This window comes from Stegostoma tigrinum, chromosome 1, assembly GCF_030684315.1.
Source record: "Stegostoma tigrinum isolate sSteTig4 chromosome 1, sSteTig4.hap1, whole genome shotgun sequence".
In the NCBI taxonomy this organism is placed as follows: domain Eukaryota; kingdom Metazoa; phylum Chordata; class Chondrichthyes; order Orectolobiformes; family Stegostomatidae; genus Stegostoma; species Stegostoma tigrinum.
The window spans coordinates 138,645,109-138,668,088 of NC_081354.1; the positions used below are offsets into that span (position 1 = coordinate 138,645,109).

General features: G+C 41.8%; 1 protein-coding gene across 2 annotated transcripts in view; it reads left to right on the forward strand.

Annotated features, from left to right (window-relative positions):
- The window catches only part of LOC125450659 (probable E3 ubiquitin-protein ligase HERC1), a 235,586-nt gene extending 212,977 nt beyond the window's left edge, over window positions 1-22,609 (forward strand). The window contains exons 45-49 of one of the 2 annotated variants that reach the window (XM_059648883.1): window positions 6,419-6,684; window positions 11,211-11,266; window positions 13,369-13,557; window positions 15,423-15,594; window positions 22,552-22,609. In XM_059648883.1, coding sequence (XP_059504866.1) covers window positions 6,419-6,684; window positions 11,211-11,266; window positions 13,369-13,557; window positions 15,423-15,594; window positions 22,552-22,558 — 690 coding nt within the window. In that variant the 3' untranslated portion in view covers window positions 22,559-22,609. Of the gene's footprint in view, window positions 1-6,418; window positions 6,685-11,210; window positions 11,267-13,368; window positions 13,558-15,422; window positions 15,595-22,551 lie in introns of those variants that run through there. The other variant, XM_059648890.1, reaches the window with a different exon arrangement.
- Window positions 22,610-22,980: the final 371 nt, after the last annotated feature.

The window sequence follows — 22,980 nt, forward strand, 5'->3', positions numbered from 1 at the left end:
GTGGCAGCTGAATGAGTAATCTTGCAACCTTCTCATTTCATTTAGAACCCAATATCATTATTATTCTCTGCCTTTTCAAAACTTTCTACAGCAAATATTATTTCAGAAACAAATCTTAACACCCTGACCTGGGCTTGTGGACGGAATTATTTTAGCCAGTATCCTTGTATCTCTACCCAATGATCCTTAGTGTAAATGTTGGTTGTTAGGAGACTGCCTCCCTTCACACTTGTGGCTGCTGATATTGTTTATTTGTCACAACTAAAGAATGCCAAATTTCTGAAGTATTGACTTTTTACTTTGCTTTTACAGATTTCCAGACTAGAAAATACTGTAGCCAGTTCTCACTTAGAGTATCTGATTCATAGTCTAAAACTTCTGTTGCTTCTATATTTGTACGTTTTTAGATAGAACTTCTATATTACGTATACTTTAAATACATCTCAAATGGTATTTATGAATAATTTATTGTATTTATTTTAGAAATTAATAGTTTTAATTCTTCCTGAATAATTTTGAATATGTTATCTGAATACTGTCATAACTGTGGCTTACTTGGTAACATTCTTCTTTGAGTTCAACAACCGTTTCAGGAATGTGTTTAATCAATCATGAAATGTGAGTGTCACTAGATATACTAGCATTTGTTATCCATCTCCACTTGCCTTTGACAAGTTTGGAGTGACCTACTGTAAGATCATAAAATGGCAAAATAAGAAGCAGGCCAATCATTGCAATTGTGGCAAATCTGATAATCCTTAAATCTATATTTCTGCCTTTTTCCATATGACTCTTACTACTTCTGCTGATTTAAAAATCTATCTCCGCCTTGAATATTCTTCGTAACCCTCCAATATCTCTCCAGTGTAAAGAATTCCACCGATTTGCCACCCTTTGACAGACAAATTCTTCCTCATCTCTATCTTAAAGATTGACTCCTTATTTTGAGAATATGCCCTCTGGCCCTGCATTCTCCAGGTTTCTCTGTCTCCCTCACATTTGTTCAGATGGTGCCAACTCCCACAAAAGGCCTTCAAAATTCCACTTTTTCCTCGACCGAGGATTCTCCGCCACCATGGTTGACAAGGCCTGCAGCTGTGTCCAACAAATTCCCACACTTATGCCCACACCTCCTCTTTCATCCCATAACACACTTATCCTCCCTTTTCATCCCATCAGCAATCACACCCAGAGGATCATAAGCTGTCATTTCTACCACCCCCAGCAGGATACCGTCACCATACCCTCTGGGCAATTAGGGATGATGCCTGACCAGTGACGTCTTCACCTTGTGAATAAATAAAGAAAGACACATATTCCCCTCCATTGTCTCCAGGACACCCTGATCTTCAGTTTCTGTACTATTTACAGTGTGTTGTTTATTTTCTTAATCAAACACACACATTTAATATGCCTTTTTTTTTCTTGCTGCAGCTTTTACATACAGCTACTTTACAAAAGTAATTTGCTGCAACGTGACTGTTTTTCCACTCTGGCAGTTTCGAGAATGTATTGATGCTTGTGCTTCAACTGCTGTTTAGAACTCTCATACTCAAGTTTAGCTGTTGAGCTTCCTTGGTTGCTAGTTCCATCGAGACTGCTATTTGCAATGCTTTCCTTTAAGTCTAGGTTCCTTTCCATCAGTAATATCTTCAGAAGTTTCTTTGTAATCATAGAGTCCCTAGTGTGGAAACAGGCCACTCAGCCGAACAAGTCCACACCGCCTTCCCACTCTCTGTAACCCTACATCTCCCATGGCTAATCCACCTAATTTACACGTCCCTGGACACTATGGGTAATTTAGCATGGCCAGTCCACCTAAACTGCACATCTTTGGACTGTGGGAGGAAACCAGAGCATCATCTGGCAGAAAGCCTCGCAGACACGGGGAGAATGTGCAAGCTCCACGCGTACAGTTGACCAAGCGTGGAATTGAGCCGCTAATCACAGTGGCTAACCACTGAACCACCATGCCACCCCATTAACTTCATAAGCCAGTCTGCTCCTGGAGAGAGCACAACTGATGCCAATTTTTTTAAAATCCCACAAACTTGGAGATAGATTCACCATCACGCCGGTTGGTTTTGTGAAATCTGAATCTTTCAGCAACCAATAATGGTTTTGGTGAGCAATCATTCTGTAGGATTCCTACAGTTTTGTCGTACTCTACTTTGGAACTTGGCTTCTCTAGCTATACCAGACCCCTCGCAAGGTTTAAATTGTCATCAGAAATAATGGGAACTGCAGATGCTGGAGAATCCAAGATGACGAAGTGTGAAGCTGGATGAACACAGCAGGTCAAGCAGCATCTCAGGAGCACAAAAACTGACGTTTCAGGCCTAGACCCTTCATCAGAGAGGGGGATGGGAAGAGGGTCCTGAAATAAATAGGAAGAGGGGGCAGGCTGACCGAAGATAGATAGAGGAGAAGAGAGGTGGAGAGGAGAGTATAGGTGGGGAGGGGATAGGTCAGTCTGGAGAGGACGGACAGGCAGGCAGGATGAGGTTAGTAGGTAGGAAATGGAGGTGCGGCTTGAGGTGAGAGGAGGGGCTAGGTGAGAGGAAGAACAGGTAAGGGAGGCGGGGACGAGCTGGGCTGGTTTTGGGATGCAGTAGGGGGGAGGGGAGATTTTGAAGTTAGTGATGTGTACATTGATACCATTGGGTTGCAGGGTTCCCAGGGGCTCAGGAACTCCCCACCTACGTCTGTGACACCACCCACGCCCTCCGCCTCCTCCAAAACTTCCAATTCCCCGGTCCCCAACACCTCATTTTCATCATGGATGTCCAGGCCCTATACACCTGCATTCCTCATGCAGACGGCCTCAAGGCCCTCTGCTTCTTCCTGTACCGCAGGCCCGACCAGTCCCCCTCCAACACCCTCATCCACCCAGCCGAACGCGTCCTCACCCTCAACAACTTCTCTTTCGATTCCTCCCACTTCCAACACACAAAGGGGCTGGCCACGTGTACATGCATGGGCCCAAGCTATGCCTGCCTCTTTGTAGGTTACATGGAATGGTCCCCCTTCTGCACCTACACTGACCCCAACCTCAAGTTCACCTGGGCCAACTCCAACACATCCTTCACCTTCCTGGACCCCTCTGTCTCCATCTCAGGCAGCCAGCTAGAAACTGATGTCCATTTCAAGCCCACCGACTCCCATAGCTACCTAGAATACACCTCCTCCCACCCACCCTCCTGCAAAAATTCCATCCCCTATTCCCAATTCCTTCGCCTCTCTACATCTGCTCCCAGGATGAGGCATTCCACTCCCGCACATCCCAGATGTCTGCGCTCTTCAACGACCGCAACATCCCCCCCCGCAGTGGTCGAGAACGCCCTTGACCGTGTCTCCCGCATTTCCCGCAACACATCCCTCACACCCCGTCCCCCCCTAATAACTGCCCAAAGTGAATCCCCCTAGTCCTCACGTACCACCCCACCAACCTCCGGATACAATGCATCATCCTCCGACACTTCCGCCATCTACAATCCGACCCCACCACCCAAGACATTTTTCCATCCCCACCCTTGTCTGCCTTCCAGAGAGACCACTCTCTCCGGGACTCCCTTGTCCGCACCACACTCCCCTCCAACCCCACCACACCCGGCACCTTCCCCTGCAACAGCAGGAAGAGCTACACTTGCCCCCACACCAGCTCCCTCACCCCCATCCCAGGCCCCAAGATGACTTTCCATATCAAGCAGATGTTCACCTGCACATCTGCCAATGTGGTATACTGCATCCACTGTGCCCGTTGTGGCTACCTCTACATTGGGGAAACCAAGCGGAGGCTTGGGAACCACTTTGCAGAACATCTCCACTCGGTTCGCACTAAACAACTGCACATCCCAGTTGCGAACCATTTTAACTCCCCCTCCCATTCCTTAGATGACTTGTCCATCCTGGGCCTCCTTCAGTGCCACAATGATGCCACCCGAAGGTTGCAGGAACAGCAACTCATATTCTGCTTGGGAACCCTGCAGCCCAATGGTATCAATGTGGACTTCACAAGCTTCAAAATCTCCCCTCCCCCCACTGCATCCCAAAACCACTCCAGCCTGCCCCCACCCCCCACTGCATCCCCAAACCAGCCCAGCTCATCCCCAGCTCCCTAACCTGTTTTTCATCTCACCTATCCCCTCCTCCCACCTCAAGCTGCACCTCCATCTCCTACCTACTAACCTCATCCCACCTCCTTGACCTGTCCGTCCTCCCCGGACTGACCTATCCCCTCCCAACCTCCCCACCTATACGCTCCTCTCCACCCATCTTCTCCACTATCAATCTTCGGTCCGCCTCTCTTCTCCCCCCCCCCCCCCCCCCCCCCCCCCCCCCATGTATTTCAGAACCCTCTCCCCATCCCCCTCTCTGATGAAGGGTCTAGGCCCGAAACGTCAGCTTTTGTGCACCTAAGATGCTGCTTGGCCTGCTCTGTTCATCCAGCCCCACACTTTGTTACCCTCGAAAGATTTATAAGTTTTCCTATCGTAACATAGTAAAATCATTTGAGTGTCATGCTAAAGCAGAAATTGGAAAAGGGAAGATCAATGTGAAAGATTCTTTATTCAAGCCAAAGATGCTTTGTTAAAAGCCAATGTCCTGAATCATTTTGGCCCAACATTACCTTTGCAACCAGCATGCAATGCATTGACATGTAAAGGAAGCAGTTATTTCTTACATAATACTCAGTGGTGAAGAGATGTCAGTAGCTTTTGTATCAAGATCATTAAACAAAGCAGAAGTGAACTATGCACAGAAAAAAGCTCTAGAATCATATTTGGCAATAGACAGTTCCACCATTACTGGAACGGCTAGGAATTTACACTACAAACAGGCCACAGACCATTGTCCACAATAATCAGGTCTCATACAGGGATAGCATCCTTAGCTGCGTGCCATTTACAGAGGTGGGCATTTTTGGTATCAGCTCACACTTAGGCAGTTAGGTATCAGAAATCCAACTTGCGTGGGAATGATGATGGGCTCTCTAGATTACGCTTGCCCAGTAAGTTGGCCACAAACAGTCCCTATGTAGGCATTTTCTACTGCGAACAAGTGGAAAATGCTGGTAATGGCAGGATAAGTTAAGTACACGAGAAATAATCCACTAGTACCAAAGGTTATGGATGTGTTGTTTTGTGGTAAGATCACAGGAACAACGCCAAACTTAAGTTATTTGTTGCATTCTCTCATACGCCTGAACGTTCCATTCCCAGCTTTGATCTCCTTGTAACCATGTCTCCATAACGTAAGATCATACCCGTTGACCTCTATGCTGTTAATTCATTTCCTTGAACCTCTGCAGTTTGTGGTATTGGTACGCACAGAGTATTATTCCTTTTTTGACTGTACAAAATTGAGTGCCTAGCTAAGACATTGCAGAGGGCAGTTAAGAGTAAACCACATTGTCTAGATTCATAGCCCGGGTAACTGACAGTTTTCATTCTCCAAGAAAATAAAGGGCATTAGCAAGCTTGATTTCCATTTTAAATGAATCAATAATGGTTTCAGTGAGTAGATTTTAATTCCTTATTTTTTAATTGAATTTAAACCTCCAGCTGCTGTGGAGGGGTGTGGGAGGTGTGGTCTTTTACTAGTGTGGTGATGTAAAACCACTGTATTGTCACTTCCCCATGAACATAAAAATTGCTGACCATCCAGTGTGATAAAGAGAGAGTTCTGCATTGTGGGAACTGCTCTCTTCAGAATGAGACATTAAATTAAGGCCCAGCATTCCCCTTTGAACTTAAAAGATTTCACGACATTATTTTCAGAGAGGATCAGAGAAGTTATGTGCAATGTTCAGGCAAATATTTTTCTACCAATCAACATAACCATATTATCATATTACTGTTAATGAGGTCTTGCTACATACAAATTGAATGTAATATTCCTGATAATACAGCAGTAATTCATTAGCAATAGAGCACTTAGGAGTGTTTTGAGATTGTAAAAAGCATCATTTAAATGCAACAAGTTGGGGGCACAGTGGCTCAGTTAGCACTGCTGTCTCAGCACCAGGGACTCTGGTTCGATCCCAGCCTTGGGTGACTATCTGTGTGGAGTTTACACGTTCTCCTTGTGTCTGTGTGGATTTCCTCCAGGTGCTCTGGTTTCCTCCCACAGTCCAAAGGAGTGCAGGCTCGGTGGATTGGCTGTGCTAAATTGCCCATAGTGCCCATGGCTGTTTAGTTTAGGTGGGTAGACGTGGGAAGTGCAAGGGTAGGCGAATGAGTTTGGGTGAAAGCTCTTTGGAGGCATGATGTGGACTTGCTGGGCCGAATGGCCTGTTTCCACATTGTAGGGATTCAATGATTCGAAGTCTCTTTTTTCTATTTATTAGCATTCAATGTGTTAATAAGAATTTGTAGATTTTCTTACGATAAACTAATTGCTTGGTAAACTCATTCAGTGTCAGGACAGCTCGGACGCAGAGGAGATCGTCGTTTGTGAACTGTGTGATACTCATACGATGCAGTTCAATAGTCACATGAAGAGACATCACCCTGGTTGTGGAGAGAGTGCAGGTCACTTGGGATATCGGAGCAATGGAGCCTATGTTGATGGTTGGTTTGGAGGAGAGTGTGGCACGGGGAGCCCATACTACCTGATGTGTAACAGTTGCCGTGCAAAATACTTAGCAGAAAAACCAAGACACAAGCAAGCCAAATTAAATCGGTAAGGATCATTTAGTAACTTGTTTTTAGTTTTCGTTGAGTTTCCTGAATTTTAACCCACTTATGACATGCAAAATGAAGGACTTTAGATTCTATCTTTTGATCATTTAAAAGTTAGAATTTTCATAAATGACCTATTGAATTAACATGTAATAAAAATTGGAGCAAAATAGTTGTGTCTAAATTGTTGAATTTATCCCTTCATTAAATTATTTCATGTTTTAAAATTGTGTTTCGATGACTTAGTGAGAGTGATCCCCTAAATCCAGCTGCAACAGGGCCAAGTGTGTCATGTAATTAGCTCCAATTTCTGCTGGTATCATTGGGAGAAATTATTATCTGTTTCAGAGAAACAATTCACTGATATTTCACATCTTACTGAATACAATGGTTATTAATTAATTAGTGTTTTTCTGTATATTTAAGGAAAAACCTGAAATCGTAGTTTCATCTGGTTAAGCTTTAATTCTTCATAAACATTATATACTTAGTTCAGACTGGCTATGGACCATGCTAAGTGTCAGAATATTGTCACAAGCTATTAGTAAATTAATAGCAGTAAGTACAAAATAGTCGAAAAGTAGTAGGTTCTCTTTTGAAAACAGACTCATGATTGCCAGTTGATTGTGGCACAGTCTTTTGAAATGTTCTGGTGATTACACTCTCTTCTTCTTCCTGATTTTCTTAATATTAGCATTGAACAGCTCAACTAATTATTCTAAGTCTCAGTTTATGTATATGATTTATGGTGTTCCTGTGATCTCATTGACTTGGAGTTATACGGTCATAGACATACACTATGAAAGCAGACTTTCAGTCCAAGCTGTCTGTGCTGGCCAGACATCCCAGTCTGGCCTAGTTCCATTTTGCCAATATTTGACCCATTTCCCTTCCTATTCATAATTCCATCCAGGTGCCTTTTAAATGTTATAATTGTACCAGCCTCCCTCACGTCCTCTGGCAGCTGGCTCTATACACACTCTGTTGGAAGAAGTTACTCTTCGGGTCCATCTTAAATCTTTCCCCACTCCCCTCAAACCTGTAGCGTCTAGTTTTGGACTCCCCCCATCCTAGGAAAAAGACATCCCTTCACTGTAAGCCTGTGCCCCAACCTTAACCCACCTTCCTCCAGGGCCCAAACTGTATTACTCTGATCTCACCAAACATCTTCCTTCACTTGTTCTCAATAACTCAATACCTTTACACTACTAACCCTGCTTGGCTACTGCACTGCCTTTAATGGGCTGTTTTATCTTAGACTGAGTGAAACAGAGGGATTTAATATGACAACAGTTGGTAGCACAGATGTGATTGTGGGTGCAGTTGGGGTAAGTTATTTAAGTGTCCTAAGAGGAAGAGTAGGGCAGCGTAGAGGCCAAACAGGGTTTGTAGTGTTAGGATGTTTGAGAACAAGTGAAGGGATATGTTTCATGTAATGAAAGTGGTAGAGCATGAGCCCTGGTGGAAGGTGGACTACAGTTAGGACACAGGCTCACAGTGAAGGGACAGCCCTTAAACACCCTTTGGTTGAAGATTTTCCTCATCTTGGGTCTAATCTGTGAGAAGTCTGTGGCCAACTCATTGAGTGTCTTTCAGACAAAGGTTCTTGATAGTATGGATACTAAAAGTTACAGGGTGAATGCAGGAAATTGGGGTTGAGAAATATCAGCCATGATCAAAAGAGGGAGTAGACTCAATGGGGTAAATGGCTTAATTCTGCTCCAGAATCATGAGGGTCATGAATAAGGTACAGGAGTCCCAAACAGGGGCCATGGATTTAAGATGAAATGGGAAAGATTTAAAAAAGACCTGAGGGGTAACTCTTTCACGTTGCAGGTGGTGAATGCCAGCTGCCAGAGGAAGTAGTGGAACCTGGTACAATTACAATACTTAAAAAGGCATCTGAATAGGTATATGAATAGGAAGGGTTTAGAGGGATATGGGCCAAATGCTGGCAAATGAGACTAGGTCACATTAGGATGTCTGGTTGTCACAGACAAATTGCTCCAAAGAGCCTGTTTCCATGCTGCATGACTCTATAATTCAACTCTTATACTCTCAGGTTCAAAATTTATTTAAGTTTGTAATATGTGCTGAAATAATTTAGACTCCTGTTTAAATATGACCACTTACAAACAAAAGTTTTGTACCAGCGAAAAGTAGTGTGGTGTTTTACCTATCAAACAAGAATGCCTGTGCAGCCAAAACAGCATTTGTTACATAATAATGTTTTGCAATAATTATAATCATGCAAAGTCTAATATTAGCAGAATTGATTAAAATATTATAATTGGGAAATGAAACTAAACTGCTCTAGTAAGCTTGTACAAACATCAAATTCCAACAGGTGAAGTTGGTTGGTTTACTACCACTCTTGAGAGCCATGAAGGTAATATTACTGCTAGTTGTTTTTTCAGAATTCACTCATGGGATTATTGGCTGGGACAGCTTTTATAGCTCACCCCTAGCTGCCCTTGAGAAGGTCTAAAGCTACTGCAGTCCATTTGGTGTGGATACATCCACTGATGCCTGGTTAGAGTGGAGTTTCAGAATTCTGTTTACTTATTTCTTCCTTTGCAGGGTTTATGATGTCTCATCACTCACTCATGTTCACTTCTGAAACTACCTTCTAGCATTCCTTTCCAAGTCTGGTTAAACAAAGGACACAAGCTTCTGTAGCCTTAAAATTCCTACCTATCCAGACACATCGCATTCAACAGCTTTTTAGCTTGATCAAAATCCTTAAGCTGCTTGATTTTGTTTACACCTTACATGTAAAATGGTACAAAAATTACCTCAGCCCTACATCAGTATTCTCAGTGGACTCACTGTGCTGACCCAGAATCTTGAAATACAGCTACAGGAGTTTTTATGGTAGTTCAACAAAAATTCAGATGTTGTATTTAGAATCTCGTAACAGACTAATAGCTTTGACCATTGAATCAGGAAGGTAGCAGATGCCTTGGAAAAGGTAAGTTCCTAAACTGTAACCCCCTACCTTAATTCTTCTTGCCTCTTGAGTGCTTTATTGGAGGTCACTTAATGCACCTCAGCAAGAGATCTGCTGGATTTTCAAGTTCAGAATGTGGATTTTCAAAGTTAGAGTTAATCAAGCTATGGGAATTATTGTCATACCATTAATTCTGGCTGACAGAGACTGAACACAATTAGATCATCTATATTTCTATTACCTGAAAGATACCATGCAAACCTTATTCTGTGATAAATACTTCACTTGTACAGCTACACAAAAGACTTAAAGGGACTGATATATTGGTCATGGACAACTAAAATTTAATGTCTGTGTATCATAGTCTGCCATTTGTGCAATATCTGGTGTCTCTGTAAAGTTTGATGCCGTTCTGTCTGTCACTGACCTAGTCAGAAAGTTTGGCAAATGACAAGCCTGTTGATTTTCACTTTGCATAATGTGGTAAAATGAGAACACTGATTGTAGTTCAAGCTGTCCAAATAAAAGAGGGGTAGATATTATAAATTGAATTGGCAGCTAAAAGCTTCACATCAAGAATTTGTATACAGAGGGTACTGAATCCTACCCAGTCTTTTGACTGTTAAAGTTAACGGATAGCAAAACTGTACATATTCTGACTAAGTTGCCCAGTATACAAAGTTGTGAAGCAAGATCACAGATTCATAAGTATATCCTTCCATAGAAAAAAAATTAGTACTTATCTAGCAACTTCCACATTTTCAGCATATCAAAGTACTACACAACCAATTTATCACATTCATGGTTACTATTTAAACAACCAGAGCAGCTGTCTATCCATCGTAACCTTCCATATTGTATACTAAGATACATAACCAATTTAGTTTGGTAGTTACCAGCTCCTCTTTTAGTGATTTGAGTTGAAGGTCAAATGTTTGTGAGGAAGGAAAATCCAATCAATACTTCCAACAGTGTAGCATCTCCATGACATAACCGTGAATTATGTGTTTACCTGTAATGTATCAAAGTGAGGCCTGCCAAATACAGGCCTTTGACTCGAGCTGACAGTCAATTCCTTGAATGGAAATTAGTGGCAATAGTGGATTAAAAATCAATGAACATGATGTCAGAAACTGAGTTGCACAAAATAACTTATTCCCACAATATGTCTCCAGCAGTTTGAAAACAAATCGTTACAAGAACAGAAATAATGGGACCCGCAGATGCTGGAGAATCCAAGATAACAAAGTGTGGAGCTGGATGAACACAGCAGGACAAGCAGCATCTTAGGAGCACAAAAACTAAGTGCTCCTAAGATACTGCTTGGCCAGCTGTGTTCATCCAGCTCCACACTTTGTTATCTCATTACAAGAACAATTGTTACATACATATCAATAGATTTTATCATCTTGGATGACTTGATTTAAGTAATAATTCTAATTTTTTAAAAAATGAACAGTAGGAGGAAATAATCACAAACAATTTTACATGTGGATTTTCTCACAACCTGTTAAAATGCCATCCAGTTCCTATCAATTTCATGAACATATTTCTTCCCCCCTCCATCCCTTCCCCAGCAAAACCAAAGGATTAGCGCCTGATTTAATCAACAAGCATGAAAATACACCTGAAGGTATGTACAACTATCAGAGATTCTAAAACAGAACAAAATCATGAACCTATTGTGGCTGTACACAAGCATTTTATAGCTCTAAATTAAAGCCTCTATATGAAGGCTATAACAACTGTAAACCATTCTTTATTCTTCATAGTGAGTTTTTTTTTGTACTCAGGTACTGGTTTTTATATGCTTCTCTATGGAGCCATATTGTTTATATTTGGCTAACTTTCAAACTTGCAATGAAAACAATATGACAATGTATCTTGGAGCTGAGCTTGGAGGTGGTATTATTCTCTGATGAAAGGGCTACATTCCAAAGCTTGTGTTTTCAAATAAACCAGTTGGACTATAACCTACTGCCATATGACTTCTGACCTTGTCTGTCCTGGCACCTCCGCATCATAGTATTTCCATGTATTTGCTGCCCTTGTCTTTGTAGGTAGTAGCATTTGTGGATTTTGAAGTATAGAAATGCAAAACGTTTGAGCAGGAGTATACCGTTCAGCCCATCATACCTGATCTGACATCATGTTCATAGCTGATCTTCTATCTCAACACCATACTTCTGCTCTAACTCTGTATCCCTTGACACCTTTAGCTTTCTTAAATATATTCAATGACTTGGATTCCAGAATGTTACATAGGAGAGAATTTCACAGGTTCATCACTGGGTGAGTATAGAAATACCTCCTTACCAAAATGGCGTAACCCATACTCTGACATCTTGATTCCCTGTTCAGGATCCCCACACTGATCGAAATATCATCCCTGCATCTAGTTTGTCAAGCCAAATGAGAATTCTGTGTATTTCAATGAGATCTCCTCTCATTCTTTTTGAACTGCAAAAGAATGTGAATACAGGCCAGTCAACCCAGTCTCTCCGCAACAAACCTGCTATCCTAAGAATCAAGCTAGTGAACTTTCATTGCACTTCATATATGGCAATTATATCTTTCCTTTGGTAAGGAGACCAAAACTGCACACAAGATTGCAGGTATTGGAAGAGACAGTGGAAGATTGGTCCTCAGTATCTCAGTACCAAACATCTTTGTTCTTACCTTGGTCTGATGTGGGGGAGCTCCTAGTCTTCCCAAGGAGATGGTGTGGCTCCTCTCCTTGGATCTTCTTGTCCTTCCTCCTCTCCTGTCCCTGTGTATATATAACTTATTTAGCGGGGATGGCCTTCAGTGCCATGTCAAACATCTGCATAATCCCTCTTGGCCAATGGCTATGTGACAGCTACTTGTGAATCAGATGCCTGTTGCCCCCTTGCCCACCTCCATTTGAAGATTGATTTTCATTCCATCTGAGAGTAAAGCCTCCTTATTTTTGATACGCTGCTTTGATAATGGAGTAGGGTGGGGTGTAATAAATTTTTGACATGAGTTGAGGCCTTGATGATTTTTATGATCTGTCCTTTGTTTTCATTAGAGATTTGTTTACATTTGCAAAAGGCGAGTCACAAATGTCACACAATTAGGTTAGTTCTCCTAAACAAGAAACACCAAATGTGGACTGCAGGCGTTTAAGGGGGCCTCCAGTTTTCAACACCAACTCCGATGTTTGACACAGGAAAAGTCATTTCATAAAGCAGCCAAAGATAATTGGACCTAATAAGCAGTTATGAAAAGCTCCTACAGTGATTTCCTGTAGCAGAGGTGATTGATCTATAGTCATCACAACCAGATTCCTTTGTGCTAAGTAGTACTCCAGCCAGCGGAGAGATTATCCTAGTTCCTGTAGACTTCAGTTTTGCTAATGTCCTTCCAATGCCTCGTGTGGCAAATGTTGCCTTGGTGTCAAGCACAGTCACCCTCATTTACTCTGTTGAGTGCAGCCTTTTTGTCCAATTTTGGACAAGACTGTAATGAATTCAAGGACTGATTCTGCTCAACAGACCTGAAACTGAGCATTAAGCTATTGTTGAGTAAGTGGATCTTGATATCATTGTCATTGCTGACTGTATTAGACATGCCCTTTTTGTGGACAGAACATACCTGGGCAAGTTAGGTTTATGGATATCTTATTGATTCTTAAGTGAAAGATAAACGCTTAAATTTTCTATGAGATGTAGATGTATAAAACTTTGCTGTTTATATATTTTTGTTCCACAGAGGACTGGGACATATTAGATTCAGAAGGAAATGAGCGGCTCACAGGACAGGAAGATTTTGCTTCATTAACTGGGCCGCTCGGCTTGAATGACAACAAATTGATTCCTGATCCAGTTCAATTTCCAGAACAGGATCCTCTTGGAGCATCAGTTGCCACTGATAACACACATGATATGCTTTTAAATAAAGGTAACTTCAGCCCTGTTTTTAAAGTTATTATGAAAATGATAAGTGCATAAAGCTGTAATAGTATCATTATCAATGTAGCACCTCAAAATGGTTGCATATCCTGTATTTATCAGTTCAGTTGAAGATCTGGGTATCAAATAAAGGTGACAGTAGATATGAAAAATGGCAGAGTTGCCTCAACTTGTAACCAGCAGGGGCACAAAAACAAGTAAGGAGTGGTCAAGAAGTCAATGGCAAACTTTCTTAATGAGAAATGGTGCATACCAATGCAGGATTATATAAAAATAAGAGTGTGCTTGTTGCCTATTTTTAAAAGAACTGCACTAATTCATAACGTTAATAAAATGAATTGTTTATATCCTGAAGCGGGCAAAAAGAGCTACTGAGAAAGCTGGACCTCCCTCTAGTCATCTCACTCCCCGATTCCCCTAATAAATCAAACAGATAAGTTCCCATGACTCTGATCAGAACCGGCATTGAAAGCTGTGTGCAACCTGCTCAGTAGTGAGTAGATTTTATTAAATAACTGTCTTCGACCCTTCAAGCCTGCATGTCCATTCTGTAAGATCACGGCCGATCTCGTTGTAACCTCAACTCCACAGACCCCCTACCCCTGATAACTTAATCACATTTTTTTTAAAACCAAGAATCTGTCCACCCCTTCTTAAAAATATTCAAGAGCTCTGCTTTTGCTGCCTTTTAAGGAAGTGCATTCAAAACTTAAAACCATCTGAGAGAAGAATTTTGCCTCATCTATGTTTGAAATGGAAGACTTCTTACTTTTGAAAGATGCACCCTAGCTTTAGATTCTTTCACAAAAGGAAACATCTTCTCGACATCTGCTCTCGCCAGTCCCCTCAATATCTTGAATGTTTTGATCAGGTTGTCTCTTAATCACTCTTCTAAATTCCAGTGGATACGATCCTAGCCTGTCCAACCTTTCCTCATAGACATTGCCCACTTCTCAGTCTCCTAATCCTCCTCTCAACTCTTTGCAGTGTAAATATACTCTTAAAAAAGGACACCAATACTGTACGTAATCCCACAAAGGTTTCAACCTCATGTCACCACGTGTGAACTGTCGTCTTGAACTCGTCCTTGCACTTTTATGGCAAGAACAAATAAATGAAAGGAACTTGAATAATGTTTTACCCATTCTGCAGAAACATTGACTCAGAATTTCATTTGTCCTTGTTTTCCTTCAGTATAATCTATCATGAAATAAGATCTGTAGATAGAATTGTAGGATTATATAGTACAGAATGAGGCCATTCAACCCATCACTTTTGTATCAGCTCTGAAAATATCTACCCAGTTAGACTTATTCTCCAGGCTTATCTCTAGCCCTCTAAATTCATCACTTTCAAATATATATCCAATTCTGTTTTGAAACCTCCTATGCAATCCACATCTGTCACTCCCAACCAACACATTCCAAATCCCAGAAACTCTGAGTAAAGGAAGTTTCTCCTCATGTCACTCTTGGCTGGCTTGCTGACCACCTTGAAATTGTGACCCTTAGTTACTGATATATCAACTAGTAGAAACAGAACATCTTCTTTCACCCTGACCAAATTGTTCATAATTTTGAACACCACAGTAAGGCCACACCTTATTGTCCTTGGAGTACAGAAGATTAAACCCAATTTCTGTAATCTTTCCTTGTATCTAAAATCCCTCATTCATGATAACATTCCAATAAATCTTCATTGTGCTCTAGGGCTTTAATGTCCGTACTCAAATAAGATGCCTGGAACTGAACACGATACTCCAAATCTAATCTGACCAATAATTTGCAGAGGTGTAGCACCACTTGCTTTTATGCCATTTTCTCACTTGCTTTTATGTACCATTTTCTCTATTAGGTTTAAATAGGTCTGATGAGAAAACAAACACCAAACTGACTTTGGGTGAACAAGCTACATCTCTCCGGGATACCCAGGAAAGAATTTTTGCTCTTCAGCGTATCACAGTGGCTATGCAAATTCTTTTAGCACATACCATGGTTATGAAAGCTTTATCGTTGATCTCAGTCAGGTACGTTAGATGTTTTAATTTCTCAATAACCATGGCTGTTGAAAATAATCATTGCCCTAAAATCATAAACATTTGATCAATTATGCTACATGAAGGCCCATATCCTAAGTATGAATGAGTGAACAAATAGTCAACTAACTGGAGGAAGAGGAGACTCTAAAGAAACATCATTCCTCAATTTTGGAGGAGCCCAGCACATCAGAGCAAAAGACAAGACTGAAACATTTGCAGCTGGTGTCAGACAGAAGTGCAGAGTGGGCAATACATCTTGACCTGCTCCTTGAGGTTCCCAGTATCATAGATGGTGATCTTCAGGTAACTGGATTCTGTGATATTAAGAATTGGCTGAAGGCACTAGACACAGTAAAGGCTGTGAACCCTTCACAACATCCTAGCTGTAGAATTTAACATTATAGTACCAAGAACTAGCTTCACTCTTAGCCAAACTACTGCAGCACATGTATCTATCGAACAATGTGCAAATTTGTACATATTTATCCTCTTGGCAAATTGCAGACAAAATCCAGTTCAGCAAGTTACCACTCTGTCAGCCCATTCTCAGTCATCAGCAAACATGTTGCTTGATAGCACTGTTAACAGTATTGCTCAGCAATAATGTGATCATTGATGCTCAGTTTTCCCCAGAACCATTCACCTCTGGACTTTATTGTAGCCTTGGTCAAAAATAGATAATAGAGCTAAATTGGAGGGAGTTGATGTGAGAATGTCTGCCCTTAACACATGAAGCAGAGAGTTAACAATAGCATTAAGGTGTCCTAGAGAAACTAAAGTTAATGTGAATCAGGGAAGAGTTCTCCATTTGCTGTAGCCGTACCTAGGACAATGAAAGATAGTTGTGCTTATTAAATACTAGTCAACTCAGCTCCTGGATGTCACTGTAGGAATCTTCATCAGTGCCCTTCCGTGCAACATAAGGTCAGAAATTGGAATGTTTGCTGATGACTGTACAACATTCAGCACCATTTGGCATATCTCGGATGCTGAAGTAGTCCATATCTACATGCGACAAGACTTGGACAACATCCAGGATTGGGCTCATACATGTTAGGTAAGGTTTGTTCTAGGCAATGATTGTTTGCAGCAAGAGAGAATTTAACCATCTCCCTTTGACATTCAACAGCATTAACATTATTCAATTTGTAACCCCCACCACAACCGCCCCAGAGGATCCCCCTCGTCCTCACATACCACCCCACCAACCTCCGGATACAATGTATCATCCTCCGACACTTCCGCCATCTACAATCTGACCCCACCACCCAAGCCATTTTTCCATCCCCACCCTTGTCTGCCTTCCGGAGAGACCACTCTCTCCACGGCTCCCTTGTCCGCTCCACACTCCCCTCCAACCCCACCACACCCGGCACCTTCCCCTGCAACAGCAGGAAGTGCTACACTTGCCCCCACACCTGCACCTCCCAGTCGCGAACCATTTCAACTCCCCCTCCCGTTCCTCAAACGACATGTCCATCATGGGCCTCCTGCAGTGCCACAATGATGCCACCCGTAGGTTGCAGGAACAGCAACTGTCATTCTGCTTGGGAACCCTGCAGCCCAATGGTATCAACGTGGACTTCACAGGCTTCAAAATCTCCCCTTCCCCCACCGCATCCCAAAACCAGCCCAGTTCTTCCCCTCCCCCCACTGCATCCCAAAACCAGCCCAGCCTGTCTCTGCTTCCCTAACCTGTTCTTCCTCTCACCCATCCCTTCCTCCCACCTCAAGCTGCACCTCCATTTCCTACCTACCACCTCATCCCGCCTCCTTGACCTGTCCATCTTCCCTGGACTGACCTATCCCCTCCCTACCTCCCCACCTATACTCTCATCTCTACCTATCTTTGTTTTCTCTCCATCTTTGGTCCACCTCCCCGTCTCTCCCTATTTATTCCAGAACCCTCTCCACATCCCCCTCTCTGATGAAGGGTCTAGGCCCAAAGCATCAGCTTTTGTGCTCCTGAGATGCTGCTTGGCCTGCTGTGTTCATCCAGCTCCACTCTTTGTTATCTTGCATTCTCCAGCATCTGCAGTTCCCATTATCACCCCCAATTTATATCCTGCGGTTTGCCATTAATCAAAACCTTAACTAAGTCATTTATATTGACACCCCATCTACTACCTTAAGAATTCACTGGCACACAAGGGCAGCATCTTCTAAATCCATGACCTCGACTACCTAGAAGGGCAATGGTACCACCTGCAAATTGCCTTCAAGTTCCACATCATCCTGACTTGTAACTGTATAATTGTTTCTTCACCAAACTGCGTCAAAGCCCTGGAATTCTTTCCCAACCAGCATTGTCGGTGCACCTAAACCAGATGGACTGCAGCAATTTGAGGATGGGTTATCTTCTCAAGAAAAATTAGGGATCAGCAATGAACTTTGTCGTTGCAATGATACTCCCATCCCTTGAATGAGTACAACAGAAACATCAAATTAGCCTATAATCATTGTTATAAAATTGAATGTATGATTTATATTCAGGTATCTAACTGAATTAACAATTGACTTATTGTGGCTAAAAATGCTCATTTTGCTAATTATCATGTTTCAATTGCTTTATTAAACCATTCTGTTCAATTGTTCCTGTGCCCCAGGCAGCTGTATTCACATTGTATTATTAAGCATATTGACAGTTGCTTTAATACGATGTAAAACTTAAAGTTCCAAATGGCCTTTTTGTCTGATAAATCAGTTTACTGAGTACTTTTCCAATTAATGTTGGTCCCCACATTGGTATGAAATTATACAGTTTGAACACTGTTGTCATGGAACAATATACCACAAACCGGGCATTCTGCCAATGAAGGTTGTATCACCATAATCTAATTTCCCTCTAGTTGCCCATATTTTGCTTGTTCAATTACTTATCCAGTTTCCTTTGAAATTTTTGAATTTACTTGTCACGTTTCCAATCTATGCATTCCAGATCGTCCTAACTTGCTGTATGTCATGTTTTTAAAAATTCTCAATGCTGCCCCTGCTTCTGCCAGTGACACAAACTCTGTGCTATCAGTTTGCCAATTCTTCAGCCTCAGAAAATAGTTTTTTGTTCTGTAAAAGCCTTCACAATTTTGAACATATTATGAAATGTCTGCATCTTTTTAAAAGCCCACGTGCACATCAACTGCGCCACCCTGTAATCCACCAAAGAAAATTTAGTGAAAAAGCATTTATTTTATCTGTTTATCTGTTGCCGTTGCCCTTCTAGGTACTATAGTCACAGGTTTCGAAACAGCTGCTGTTGGGAGGAATGCACTGGTAATCAAGCTTGACTGCTCCACGAGCTGTCACAAATGTTAAATGACCAATTTGCCTGAATTTGGCTGCTATTTGGGATGAGAGAAATTCACATCAAGTTTCAGCAATAAGCAAAAGAAAACTTTTATGTATGATGAACAAGCTTGAAGCATCTTGCGGCATAGTGGTAGCATTCCTACCTCTGGAAAAGGAGGTTGGGGTTCAAGTCCCATCTGCTCCAGTGATATGTCTATCCGTACAATCCTTTTGCCCTTTGAAGAGCATCATATCTTTAGGAATTGAAGCCTTCTCCATAACAGTATAAAATACTTAGCATAGAATGTGGTCTTGGCAACTTTCTTCCAAGGAGAGAGAATTGTTACATTTTTAAGGCCATCAAAGAATATGAAATATGGCACTGTCATAGAGGGTCAGCCCTGACCATTTTGGAGCAGACACGAAGAGCCGAAAAGCCTACACCTGCTCCTAGTTCCTATATTTTCTTTTAACCCATGGCAAAATTGATTATTAGCCACAGCTACTTTAATCTTAAACTTTAGAACAATAGACTATAAGATATTGGAGCAGAATTAGGTTTTTCCACCCATCAAGTTTGCTGCACTATTCGATCATGTTTCTCAACCCCATTCTCTTGCCTACTCATGAACCTATCTACCTCTGTCTTAAATACATTCAGTGACTTGGCCTCCATAGCCCGCTGGGGCAATGAATCCCGCTGATTCACCACACTCTGGCTGAAGAAAATCCTCCTCATCTCAGTTCTAAAGTGTCTTGCCTTTGCTCTGTGACTGTGCCATCAGGCCCTGGTCTCTGCTACTTGTGGAAACATTTTCTCCACCTCCATTCTATCTAGGCCTATCAGTATTTGATAAGATTCAGTCAGATCCTCCTCGCCTTCTAAACTCCATTGAAGACAGATGCACTGTCCTCAACTGCTCCTCCATATGACAAGCTTTTTATCTCTGGCATCATTCTCGTAAACCTCCTGACTCATCCAAGGTCACTACATCCCTTCCTTAGTTATGGGGCCTGAAATTGCTGACAGCATCTCAAATGCGGTTGGGGCAGAGCCTTATACAGCCACAGCAGTACATCCCTGCTGTTGTATTCTAGCCCTCTTGAAATATATTTGCTGCCCCAACTGCCAACTGAACTTGCATGTTAAGCTTAAAAGAATCCTGAAACAGAACTCCCAAGTCCCTTTTTGCTTCAGATTTCCAAAGCCTCACCCCAGTTAGAAAATAGTCTATACCTCTCCTCAGTCTCCTCAACTGTCTTTAGTCTGGCTGATTTACCCATCTGCAGTCCTTTCAGTCTGCCTCATTACACGTCACCAAATCCAGAATTACCCATTTCCTTGTGAGGTCTACTACAAACTGCTCCCAAAAAAATCTCATAATTAACATTCCACAAATTCCTTTTCTTGAACGACAAAAACAGAAATTACTGGAAAAGCTCAGCAGGTTTGGCAGCATCTGTGGAGGGAAGTCAGAGTTAACATTTCAGGTCAAGTGAGTCTTCCTCTGAATACTTCCTTTTCTTGAGATTCTCTTTATTCTAGGAGGCTTTTATTTAACTCCCACTAGGTTTTTTTTTCCTTTGCAGTTTCCCAACTCTTCCACATAGATTCTGACTTTATATCACTTCTTGCTATCAACTTAATTTTATTTCTTACGATCAAGGCAATTCAGGTGGAACCCATCCCATTGGTACAGCTGTCTCCTTTCCCAGTACTCGTAGCCGATGTCCCATGATTTGGGACCCATTTCTCCCAACAACCTTTGAGCAATGCATTTATCTGTTTAGTTTTGTTGACCTTATGTATTTGCTCATGGCTCAGGTAGTAATCCAGATATTATTACCTTTTCAGTTCTGCATTTATATAGTTATCCCCCAGCTGAATGTATTCCCTCAGCAGAATCACTTGCCTAATTTCTCCGACATCATTGGTACCTACACGGACCACGACAACTGAATTTTTTTTTCCCCTCCTTCTCCTGGTTCCTCTGCAGCCCATATAAAATCCTGAACTTGGGCATCAGGCAGCAACACAGCCTTTGGAGTTCTCGATCCTGGCCACAGAGAATAATGTCTATTCCCCTGACTGTACTGTTCCTGATTACAACTATATTTCTCTTCTCTCCCCATTCTTGAATGCCTCCATGCACCATGGTGCTATGGCCTGTTTGCTCATCCTCCCTACAGTCCCTGCTTTCAGCCACATAGGGAGCAAGTATCTCAAACCTGTTAGATAAGCTCATGCTGTGATTGTCACCTGCAACATAGCAACCAGGTAACTTGCCCCCTCCCGATGTGTTGCAGTGTTTGAAGGTCAGACATGTAGAGTACCTCAAGCAGCCAACACTTACTACAGCGTGGTCACCATGAACCACAATGGGATCCACCATGAACCACATCATGCAGTCACAGGCCTGGCCCGGCATCTCTCTTTTAATTACTTTTTTTAAATTTTATACTGGTCTTTTAGTTTGTAGTGTGTAAATATTTCCCCTATTTACTGTCAATCCAAAAGTAACCAATAATAGTCAAATTGGTGGTAACAAGGTATAGAGCTGAATGAACACAGCAGGCCAAGCAGCATCTGAGGAGCAGGAAAGCTGATGTTTCAGGCCTAGTCCCTTCTTCAGAAGACAGATTAGTAGTTGTTACCAAGCAGTGTACTCATGGTTTACTTTATGATGTTACTCTTTTTTGTGCTGGGCTTCAATTTATTCTTTTTTTTAAAATCTTTCCAATTATGAGCCAGAAAAAGCAAAAAGCAATCATCTTTCCCCCTCTGCACTGAATTGCAACGTTGTTTTCAAATTCCATGAACAATATACTCACTCAAGCTGTATCTTATTCGGATGTGATCTCTCCTTCCTGACCGTGCAAAGCTTATTGATTGTGTTCTTTCAACTGGCCCTTTCTTAAAAAGAGCCCAAACCACAAGGGAGAATGGAAGAGACTTGATTGCTTCTTTTGACTTTTAGCAGTTATACATTATTGTTAACGCTAATTTGGTAGTTGGTCAGTTGGGCTTAGGTCTTTATTTGAATTAGAGTCTGAAAAGAACAATGTCTGTGTGTGAATGTTTTTCAGTCTGGTGAGAATGAGAAAGAGAGACCAATTTCTTGCAGGCTTTCTGAATATCTGGGTTCAGCTGCCGCTTTAAACTGCAGCTTAAAAATTCAAAGGCTGTACTGAGGCAGCTTTTTAACCCAAAGGTACTCGATGCCAACATGGCTCACTAAAGCATAAAATCCACCTTCTCCAAAATTTATACTTTTGACCTTTGAATTGCAAAATAGAAAACATGTTACATACTCTGCAACATGGCAGTGTCCAAAGTTCTGTTTTTCCCAATTTATAGTCCAGAAAAGAATGCAGCATTGATACTGCCTAAAAAGCCTGGGTCAGTTGTTACAATGGGTCAGTTGTTACTTTTTGTCAATGGTACACAATATGGCCGATGTCTATCAATATTGGTGGAAGTGAATGCTAAAGGTGTTAGATTGGGTACCAGTCGAGCAGGTTGTTTTGCCCTAATTGGTGTCAAGCTTCTTGAATGTTACAAAGTACATGACCTCTAACCTTTACTGGTAGCTGAGGCTTAACAAGCTGCTTGTACAATTTGGGATTCTGGTTGAAAGTGACCTCTTTTCCTGCCCCCAGCCACTAGGGTGTTGATGGTGGGGAACCCAGTGATGACAGTGCCACTGAATAGCAAAGGAAGGTGGTAAGCAGCTTCTTGAGATATTTGTGACATACTTTGTGCTTTAATCTAAAGCTTTAAGTGCTTTAGATTATTTTGAAATGCAGTAGGGAATAAAATGTTTCTAAAGTAATACGTTAACTTTTTTTCTTTTTCAAATTATGCATTTCTAGTGGTTCCGTGTGCAGTCAGACAAGTGGCCTGGAATCTCTTGGATTAACCGATATCCGTGTCTTGGTTCGGTTAATGTGTCTTGCTGCTGCAGGAAGAGCTCAACTGGCAAATAATGGAATTGAATATTTATGTTCAAATAATCAACTTAGACCTTCAAAAGGAACAATGTGGAATACAAACTCTTGCCTGGCTTATATGAGTTCAGCTATTGGCTG